The 11,088-nt window shown below is 36.3% G+C and overlaps 1 protein-coding gene across 1 annotated transcript in view; it reads right to left on the bottom strand.

The window, feature by feature from the left end:
- Window positions 1–10,825, bottom strand: part of LOC114045461 (zinc finger protein OZF-like) — a 13,461-nt gene extending 2,636 nt beyond the window's left edge. Inside the window, exons 1-6 of the mRNA XM_027865486.1 lie at window positions 10,592–10,825; window positions 10,142–10,216; window positions 7,844–7,979; window positions 7,218–7,313; window positions 614–758; window positions 1–317 (exon numbers count right to left, since the gene is read on the bottom strand). The exon at window positions 1–317 is cut by the window's left edge and continues 2,636 nt beyond it. Coding sequence (XP_027721287.1) covers window positions 1–317; window positions 614–758; window positions 7,218–7,313; window positions 7,844–7,979; window positions 10,142–10,216; window positions 10,592–10,777 — 955 coding nt within the window. The 5' untranslated portion in view covers window positions 10,778–10,825. The remainder of the gene's footprint in view (window positions 318–613; window positions 759–7,217; window positions 7,314–7,843; window positions 7,980–10,141; window positions 10,217–10,591) is intronic.
- Between the last annotated feature and the right edge of the window lie 263 nt (window positions 10,826–11,088).

Raw genomic sequence — 11,088 nt, 5'->3', positions numbered from 1 at the left:
TTTTCTGATGGTTATTAAGGTACTGGCTATAGGAGAATTCTACTGGACATACATACTCATAAGGCTTCTTTCCAGTATGAAATCTTTCATGTTGGGTAGATTGTGAGCACCAGCAGAAGACCTTTCCACATTCATTAGGCCTCTCTCCAGTATGCAGGTGTTGGGTAAGAAATGAGCTGGAATGGAAGACTTTCCCATAACCATTATCTTCATAAGACTTTTCTCTACTATGAATTGTCTGACATTCAACAAGGTGTGTACTCCAGATGGCCTCTATATATTCATGACTTTTATGGAGATTTTCTCCAGTAGGAATTCTGTGATGAGAAATAATTAATTGTGGTTGTAGGTTTACTTATATGCATTACATTCGTAAAGTTTCTACCCAATAGGTTTCTAAGCTATTGAAAAGATAGGAATTATAAACTGAATGCATTTTATAATCATTAATTTTTATTTCCTTAAGCCTGAATAATGTATGAGATTCTATTAATGCATATTTTATTTATGGAGATATTTTCATATATGGACACCAACTAAAGTAAATGAACTTAGCCAGAAAATTCTACCATATGTTGGGAGTTTTCCTTCGAGTGTTTTTTTTTTTACTTGCCTAGAATGTATCTCCTCATGGTTCTGCTGCAGTCCCTCCAATCCTACATAATATTCCCAAGAATCTTCCAATTTAGAAATATGGGAACCATTCCTTCTCAGTTTTTCATGAATCGGCTCCTTGTTTTCAGGCCTAGTTTCCCAATCTGAAAGAAGTAAAAATATAAATATTCCCTTTAAATCTGAAAGTGGAATAAATTCTATCTTCTGACTTCTTCACCATGAAAAATTGTCTACATTTATTTTTATATACTGTAGCTTTTTGTTTGATTTTTAATATTTTTGTATTGATATTCATCAGGATATTTATCTTTAATTCTTTGTTATATCTCATCCTGGAATTACTATAAAGTTTAAGTGTTTGGTAAAAGAAATTTAGCATGATGCCTTTCTTTCTCTCTCTACCACTGGAAACATATTTACTATTGCCTTTAGAAGTTCAATTATTGCTTACTTAATTTTACTTTGGGTTAAGATCTCTATATTTTACATATTTTCTGGGCATAAGTTCTTTTAATTTGCATTTATTATTTTATTAGAGTTTTGAAGAAATATCTGATATTGTTCATAGTACTTTGTAAATCTTTTAAGAACAGCTTTTTCATATCCTTTAACCATTCAACCTTTGAGGGAAAGCATTTATATAGGTTCCCTACATACTTTAGAAAACATGCCATTATAAAATGGCATATAAATGCTATAAAGTGCAGATATTTTCCCTACATAACAGTATACCTTCTTATCCTAATTGCTATCACTATTAATGCTAATATTTTTTAATTTCATGTAGTTGAAAAGTTCCATTGTATAGTTTTAGACTGCCTTCTTCTGTTGCTTAAGTTTTCATTCCTAGTCATCACTGTGAGAGGTACTTGGTTTAATTCTTTTAAATTTTGTTTTAAAGTATGATTTGCAATAGTAAGGTTGTATATCTATTTTGAACTTACTGTATTGTGTACGATGTTGGTCTAAAACTAATTCTAGCTCAATTACTTTCAGGTTTTCAAGTTGTTAAATTGTAAGTTCTTTCTCAAGTAATTTTTATTTTTAGGCTTATCTAACACTAAACTGTTGAGAACAGATATTCCTGATCCATCCTTATGTAGTTTTTCCCACTGAAATGCTTCTGTAATTTTTAACAAATACTAAATGATTTTGCTTACTACTGCTTTATAGCATAAGAGGTGATGAAAATGATACCTTCCCATTCCTTCCCTTTTCATTCCTGATTTAAAAAAAGAAAATTCCCTATAGATTTTGGAACTTTTGTTTCTTTAAAAAATTTCTAATTTTTATCTAACTATAAAGCAATTTGGGGCAGGTAAGTGGCACAGGGGACAAAGCACTGGGCCTGGAGTCAGGAAGACTCATCTTTCTGAGTTCAAATCCAGATTCAGACACTTACTAGCTGAGTTACCCTAGATGAGTCACTTAACCTCATTTGCTTCAGTACCTCATCTGTAAGATGATCTGGAGAAGGAAATGGCAGACCTCTCCAGTATCTTTGCCAAGAAAACCCAAAAAGGGGTCACAAAGAGTCAGACACAACTGAAAAATGACTGGACAACAAAAAATAAAGCAACTTCGTGATAGTTTGAGTAGCAAGAGTACTAAAAGTATGAATTAATATAGGTATTTTCTTTTTTATTATATTGCTATTCATCATTTCTTTAAAGAGTATGGATCCCAAGTCTGCCTTGGTAGACTAATTCTCATATATTTTATACATTTTGTAGTTATTATGAATGAGATGTCCCTTTCTATCAATGATGCTTGGGTTTTATTATTATTATAGAGAAATGCTATTGATTCTGTGGGTTTATTTTATAACCTGGTCTTTCCCTGAAATTGCTGACTGTCCCAATAAGTTTTTATTTATTGTTTGGTGTTTTCTATGTAAAGCATAATTTCATTATTAAATGGGAATAATTCTTCCCTTTAGTTATTTTTATTCTTTGAATTCCTTGCTCTTGTTTTATTTTTATCACTAGCATTTACAGAACTAAATTAAATTAGAGTACAAAAGGGGCACCCTAGCTTTATACACAGATGTACTGGGAAACTTTCTAGAGTTTCTCCATTGTATGTAATGCTAGTTATGGTTTTAGACATATACATATATACTGACAGTATTTATTTATTTTTTTCTTTTGCATTTCAGTAGTTTAAATGAAAGGTAACTTTCTTAGTACCAGAACATAATGGTACTTTGTTAGGTTACTTCAGTCAAATCAGTTTGCATTGATGAATAATAAAGGAAAATTTTCAAATCAGGTGTTTAGGGGTAACTGAAGAGTATACCTACAAAACACTTTACAAAATGAAGCACAAGACATATGAGATGCACTGTAGTGCTTTGGTTTATCTTTAAAGGAAGTTTTTCTTACTTTTACTTAAAAAGTTCACTAGATTCCACTAGGTGGTGGTTTTTTGGTTTGGGTTTTTTTTTTTTTAAGAATAAATAGGCATTGTAATTTGTCAAGAGTTTCATCTATATTTACTGATTATAATTGTGCTTTGGATGTTTTAGTTTTCAATAACATGATTAATTATACTGTTTTCCTAATGGTGAACCATACTTGCATCCCTGGCACAAATTTTAACTTCATCATAGTGAATAATTTTTTAGATATTATTGTGGTCCTTTTGACCATGATTTAAATTTTTTTAATTTAATATTTATTAATGATTACATACATAGTTGTCTCCTTTTGCTTTATCTTTTTCTGGTTTAAATATTGGGATTATAGGGTTTTTTTGGGGGTTGTGTTTTTTTTTTTGTAAAAGGAGTTTAGCAGGATGTATTCTTTTCTCAGCTTTCAAAAGAATATAGAATTTGCTTAATACAGACAAGCACGGGAAGGCATATGAAATGAAAAAAGTGCAATAAGTTGAAGCAGAAAACAATATACAGTAAATCTAACAATGTAAATGGAAAGTACAACAAAATTATTTTTAAAAAATGAATACCATGAAAATATAGCAACCAAGCATGGGGTCAAAGAAAAAATACGAGAAAATACTTCTTCCATTCTTTGCACAGGTCTGAGACTATGGGCTTGAAATATAGCATTATATTTCAGATTTTTGATGTGCTTAATTTTACTGATTTAAAAAAATTCTTTAAGATATGGCTTTCTGAGGAGGATAGAGATATAAAACAGGAAGAGTAGCTAAAGCAAAAACAAAATATCAATATAATTTTTCAAACCTTTAAGCATTTATAAAATGTTCAAAATACACATGTAACAAAAATTAGGCATGAAAGTGACACTCTTTAAAATGATAAAAAAAAAAAGTACTTATTTGCAACTAAGAGGAGAGACATTCTTTGTAATGGACAAACACTAGAATCTTAGTTCAGAGATAAAACCAAGATGCCCTCCTTTCTTCAATATCATGCAAGATGACAAGAGAAAAAAATTAATAAATTAACTTTACACTACAGAAAGGGCAGAAGGCTGGCTCTGGAGTCAGACCAGGGTTCAGAACCTGCCTCTGATAACTACCACCTAGTGTGAACCTGGGCAAGTTACTTGAGCCTCTATGTATCTCAACTTCCTACCCTACAAAATAAAGGAAGGAGTTGGACTAGACAGCCTCTGTGGTCCCTTCCAGCTTTAGATCAAGGATCCTATAGCATCAATAAAATAGCAAAATGTAAAATAAACCTGTGGAAATGTATACAACACTGCATGTATACTACTAACAAAACCAGAAGAAAAAAGATAAAGCAGAAATATTGTTGAAAATTACTATTAAAAATATGATCTATCGGAAGGAATCAAACATAGAGAAGACTTATACAAATAAAGATAACACATTTTTAAGAGAAATAAATTAAGTTTTAAATAAATGGAGACATTCCTTATTCATGGTTGAATCCCTGCAATGTGACCAGAAGGAAACTTTTTGAGGTGAAGAGTCCAGATTAATTTCATAGATTTCATGAAGCAGGTGAAATCTAGACAGAGAAAAATTTCCTCAGGAATACAATTCATCAATTAATATGTAACTTGAAGGCTTAAGACATTTGTCAGGGTGAATGAGAAATTAAGTAGCTAGTCTAAGGTTAAAAATCAATCCCTCTACACATTCCCTTAATTCCATTTCTCCTCTTTTTATCAAACAGATTGCCCCCTCTCTCTAATCTTAAATATTTTCTTACTAATGGCTTCTTCCATATAAATATGATAAATACATGAAAGAATGTAAAGACATATGAAATAACACTAAGTAAAGTAAGCTAAAATAGGGAAAAAATACACAATAAATCAAATGGAAATGTAAAATACAATAAGAAAGTAATAAAAAAATGGAGACCATGAAATTACAATGACCAAGCTTGGCCCCCAAGTAAAAATACAGGAAACAATCTCTCCTCTACAATTCCATAAGGGACACCTCCTCCCACTCCCCATAGCTGGAAGACAATAGGTTTGGAACACTGTATGAAATTTCAGATTTTTTAATGTGTTGTTACAGTTTCCTGAGTTGTTTTTCAAAAAATGTTTTTACTCTAAGTTTGATTCTCTCTGAAAAGGGAGAAGATAAATTATAAAAGGCAGTTGAGAAAAAAACAAAATATCATTAAATATTTTTTGAAACTGTATATTTAAATTGAGAGCCTGTACCAGAGTGGGAGCATTGCCAGGAGAGAAGCATTGCCAGGAGAGAAGGGGGCATATATAAAGGATGTCAGGAATATCAATTTGGCAATAGCATGAAGAACAGATTAGATAGCACAATATCTTGTAGAGAAACAAATTAGGAGACAAGAAGTGACAAAGGTCTAAAGTAAGGTAGTGATTGTGTGAGTAAAGAAAAAAGGAGAGATAAGAAAGATTCTGTAGAAATAGGACCAAAAACACTTGATAACTGACTGGATAAAAGGGTTGAAGGAGAAAGAAAAGTCAAGGACAACTCTGAGGTTTAAAAGTTAGATAACTGGAAAGAGTAGATAACATGAATAGACTTGGGAAGTTTGTAGGGATAAATTTTGGGAGAAATATGAGTGGTTCCATTTTGGACATGTTGAATTTGAGGTGCTTCAAATCTAAGGTTACAAAACACTGTGGAAGAGAATCACTACTCAATAAAAACTAAAGGAAAAATTGAGTACACAAGGATAGAAGCATCTCACATTACATACCATAATGAGTTTCATGTGCACAAATAATCTATGTATTTTTCAAATATATTTAACTATTACAAAAATAGTCTCTCTCTCTCTCTCTCCCTCCCTTCCAACCCCCGCCTCTTTCCCTCTATCCTGATTTTATTTATAATACCAAAAATATGACCACAAAGGACCCATGCTTCCAATTCTTGGGGGAATGGCAAAACAGACTGTGATTAAAAATGGATTATTATTATTATTATACCATTGTAACTGTCATTTCTTAAAAATACAAAAATGTTAAGACTAGTCCCTAGTAATGTAGATCAAAGAAAGCAATTTGAGAATAAACACTCTAAAGAAAGTTATATATTAAAAAAAATAATTCTAAAAAAAATTTAATAGAAAAAATGAGAAGTTGATATGTCAGAAAATGGAGTGTTTTTGTTATTGTTTTATCTTCTCCACTCCTTCTCCAACAGCCTTCCCACCGAGGAGGCCCTCTTTCCTGAATCATTAGTCTCTAGCCAACACTACAGTTCTGAGGTGTCCAGGCTATGCTCACTCGATTACTAGCTCCCACCACTTCCCATACCCTACCCCTCTCTGCTTCATGCTTTTTAGCTTCCCCTTCTGTATTTTCTTCCCTCCATTAAAAAGTAAACTCTCTGAAAATGCTGACTTTTTAAAATTGAATTTGTACCTCAGAAATTTAAAAAGTGTTTAATACAGAGTAAACACTTAATAAGTGTCATAGCTAGGTGTTCAAGTTGGTATTGCTGTTGTTCAATCACATCTGATACTTTGTAACTGACTCTTCATGACCCCATGGTCTAGGGCATGTCAATGCTGTCCATGGGGTTTTCTTGGCAAAGATATTGGAGTAGTTGGCCATTTCCTTCTCCAGTGGCTTAGGGCAAAGAGGTTAAATGACTAGCCCAGGGTCACACAGCTAGTATCTGAGGCTGGATTTGAACTCAGGACTTCCCAACCCTAGGCCCAGTACTCTATCCACTGAACCACCTGGCTGTTCACAAGTTAGTATACATATTTTTTAAAAAGAACAATCAAGATATATTTTTAGGACACGACAATGAGGGGATTTGTTTTGCTTGATTATGCGTATTTGCTACAAGGGTTCTCCTCACCCCTTGCAGGGGAATGAGAAGGCAAAGAAAACAAATTTTTATTTGTAAAAAAAATTAAATAAAATTTACAAAAAAAATGACTAAAAGGGAATTAAAGTAAAAAATGGTTGTTAGGGATTAAATGACTAAGGAAAAATGGAAGAGAAAGATCTCTGAAGAAAACTCTTCTCCAACAGATATTAGGAAATTGATTTATTGACAGCTCTTGCTGTCAGAGCTCAGCTCTGCTCCAGAGATAGAGACCTCTAAGGAGAACTCTAAAAATGATATTTCCCATAAAAGACCAGCTAAGGTGTAGCTCATAAAGATTCCCATTTGCCTGATTTTCAATGACTCACCTGGACTGATGGTTTTAGGTACTTCTCTGTCCTGTATCCAGGGTGCTTCCCCTTCTTCCAAGTGGGAGATCACATCAGGTTTCCAAACTGTAAGTCCTGCTTATTGGAGATGGAAAAGTGTTGAGAACAAAAGCCCCTATCCTATCCCTACTGACTATTTGAGGTAAAGAGGCATGTTAAGGATGCCCAAAGGTCCAAAAGACCTCTGAAGTATCATCTGCATTGTTTTCCTTAGATAGGTCAGACCCTGGGGATTTGCCATCACAAATAAAAGTACATTTGATTCATTCCAACTAAAAGGATGAAACTTTCTTGTTCTCACACTTCTACACTGGAACTTTAGGGGAGAATCTTTTACCTGAAGGACAGAGAATGGGAAGGTTACAACTTCAAAGGTAACACAAACAAGTACCCACGCTCCAGCTTTACACAGTAAAGACCTTTTATCTGAGATTGAAGAACAAACGTAAACCATTGATGGCCACAAAAGGATTAGCAAACTGGTCTCTGCATGTCAACCAATAATTTCTAAATGTTCATCATGTAGAAAATGTTAATTCACTGAGTGAAGTAAGAAAGATTCCGCTATGGAAAGAATCAGAGACACAAGAGATAGCTCTCCTTACCCAGGAAGACAAGGTTCCTATAGTTCTCCAGCATCACATCCTTATATAACGCTTTCTGGGAAGAGTCCAGATTTCCCCACTCCTCAGGGGTAAAGTCCACAGCTACATCCTTGAATGTCACAAATTCCTGTTGGACCTTCATGGGATGATAAATTTGGTAGGAGTGTTAAAAAGTGGTTCTTGATGGTTAGTGTTCCAAGTCAAATATATATGGAGGGGTAGCTAGGTGATACAGTGGATAGAGTACAGGCCCTAAAGTCAGGAGGACCTAAGTTCAAATCTGGCTTCAGATCAAACACTTGACACTTACTAGCTGTGTGACCCTGGGCAAGTCACTTAACTCCAAATGCCCCCCAAAAAACAACAAACAAATATATATTGAGTACCAACTATGTACCTTTTACTGTGTGCAAAGAACTGTAGCAGCTCACATATATACTGGATGTGTTTGGCTTATGAAGTACTTTTTCTACAAAAACTCGTTGAGACAATGCAAGAATTTATTATCATTTTACAGATTAAAAAACTGAATCTAAGAAAGGCTAAGTCACAGACCTACATACTTATCCATAATCTCCTTAAGTGAACATGTCTGAATCATATGTCTCTCAAATGCTCAATTCTTAATTTGCTATCAACAGTCTCACAATACACAAAAGTAACATTAGTTATCATGATCCAAGTATTAGTGATTTCAATTAGAAGCAATAACACAAGCTTCCTCCATTAATAATCAAATGTACTTTCCCTTGGATAACATTCTCCAGTGCCATTTTCTCCTTTTTGCACCATTTCAGACTAATTCAAACATGCTTATTATAGCTACCCCCTAGATAACTCATTACTATTTAACACAAGTAGTCTACATTTGAATAACATTTCATTTTGAAAACTGCCTTATATAAATTATCTTTTAGATCTTGCAAAGACTTTATGAGGTAGACACTGTGTATATTATATTACTTTCTCTCAGTTTATAGATGAGAAAACTGAGGACCAAAGAGGTTAACTGACCTGAAAAGGGGCTCACAGTATTAAGAAGTAGGACTGGAACCCAAGTCTTCCTGGATCCATGTACAATACCAGCCACTCTACCAAAGTGCTCCCCAAACAACTGAAGAAATATTGTAGCTTAATACCAGAATTCCATGGACAGGCATTCTCACAGAGTGAACTTTTAACAATAAATTTGAGTCAAACACTATGATTTATATTATTGCAATTGCTTTGCAATTATTTTAGTCTCTATAATTACCTTCTGAGCCACACTTAATCACAGAAACAGAGACCAGATAATTCTGTCTTAGCCTTTTTTCCCCTGCCTTTCCCACAACAAAAAGTCAATAAGGTTAATACTATGTCATAAAAAAAAGGACAAGATTAATGTGAAGGAAAAAATTTAGAAACCACTAGATTCTATACTATCTTCTTTTGAATATTACTTAACTAACTGATCTTGAACAAGTTATTGCTCTCTGTCAGTTTCCCCATCTGTCAAATGGAGAAATAATGCTTGTGCTACTTACTTTGTGTGAGGAAAGTACTTTGTAATCTTAGAAAACTGATTTCAATATTTCCTTTTTTTTCACAGAAACCCAGGTCAGAAATTGGCAATCAGAGGATTTGAATAAGTGAACTTTAGATTGAGAAGAAAACATCAGCAGCAACGTAGAAAGCATATTCTCTATAGAGTATGTATATTATCCAGAATGGTAGCACGGTATAGAGTAGGAAAAAAGCCAGGGCAGTCAGAAGACCTATAACAAAATGCTGCTTCTTCCACTTAGTAGAGGTGTGACTTCAGATATGGAGCATGACATTGTGGATCAAATGGTGAACAGGAGTCAGGTATATCTGGGCCCAAACCTCACTTCTTACTAGCCCTTCTCTCATGTAAAGTGAGGATAGTATTTGCAGTACACATATACAGGGCTGCTGTAAGACCCAAAAGAGCTGTCTGAAAGGATTTTGTAAATCTTAACGTTACATAAATAACAATTATTATACTTTTAGCTGCAGAGTTTTTTCAAAATATCTAAAAGGAGGGAATTATACAACTTAATTACTATGGTCTTCTCCAGCTTTAAATGCTACCTTCTGATAAGGCTAAGATCACAGAATAATAGATGCAGAAACAGAGAGAAGGATGTTGAACACTATCTAGTCCAACTCCTACAAACGAGGAAAGTAAAGCCCAAAGAGATTTAATGCCTGGCTTAAACAAGATAGACCCTATTTCTTAGGTTCTAGGCCAAGGATTAAGAAACAAATATTTCTTCAAGAACAAAGTGAACTCACTTTGCAGCCTGGCGCTGTCAGGTATACAGGGGCCATTCCCACCCTGGAGAAGGACAGAGAGCTCAGAAGGCAGAACTGGGAAAGAAAAACGGCCCAAGACAAGCATTAGACTACCTTGCCCCTTCCAGACCATGGGCAGAACCAGTCCCTCTCACCCCACTCCTCCCGCAGAAGAAGCTCACGAACAACCCAGACCCCGGAGGTTCAAGGACCAGGCACACGAGGAGCACTTGCGGCTCCAGCCCCAAAGCCGCTGTGAGGACCGCGGGGAGCCTGACCAGGACGTGGCAGGCGGGGGCTCAGGGGGAGCAGAACCCGGGGCTGCGCCCAGCTCTCCTTCCCCGCAGACGGGGAGCAGCGAGAGAGACTCAAGGGCCGGCGGGGGGCGGCGAGCCCAGGAAAGGGCCCGACCAGGCACCTGCCAAAAGAATCGCCCGACCCCGCGCTCACAAAGACCCCCGAGGCAGGGACTGGCAGCCGGCTCCGCTCAGCGCACACCCCCGATCCCTGGGGGCAGCTCGGCTCGCCAGGAGCGGCCGCGGGACTCGTTGGGTCGGAGGGAGGGCCGAAGGCCGGAGGAGCCCCAGCTCCCGGGTCCGGGACAGGGAACAAGGAGGAGACACAAAGCAAGTCCATGAGGCCAGGCTGCCTGAGTGACAGCAGAGAGGAACCGGAAGAGACGTCGGAGCGCACTTCCTCCCGCCCCTTCCGGCCATTCTCCCTCAACTGGCTCCACAGCCCCAGGATGCTGCACTTTGGTGCCCTGGCACCAGATGTTTCCCGGCAACAATTATCCAAGGTCCCGCCCTACCCTGAGGGAAGTAGGGTCTTGGGGCCGGATTTCCGGAAGTAGAGTCAGAGAGCTGGAGAGGTTTGTGCGCATGCCTAGAACAAAACAGGACTGCTGCTGGGAGATGGCCAAGTCTTTTTCAGTCGCCAGCGAGGGT

The sequence above is a fragment of the Vombatus ursinus genome, unplaced genomic scaffold (genome assembly GCF_900497805.2).
Source record: "Vombatus ursinus unplaced genomic scaffold, bare-nosed wombat genome assembly UNPS02014778.1, whole genome shotgun sequence".
In the NCBI taxonomy this organism is placed as follows: domain Eukaryota; kingdom Metazoa; phylum Chordata; class Mammalia; order Diprotodontia; family Vombatidae; genus Vombatus; species Vombatus ursinus.
Note: the sequence above shows the minus strand (reverse complement) of the source record. Positions and strands in the feature narration are given on the sequence as shown.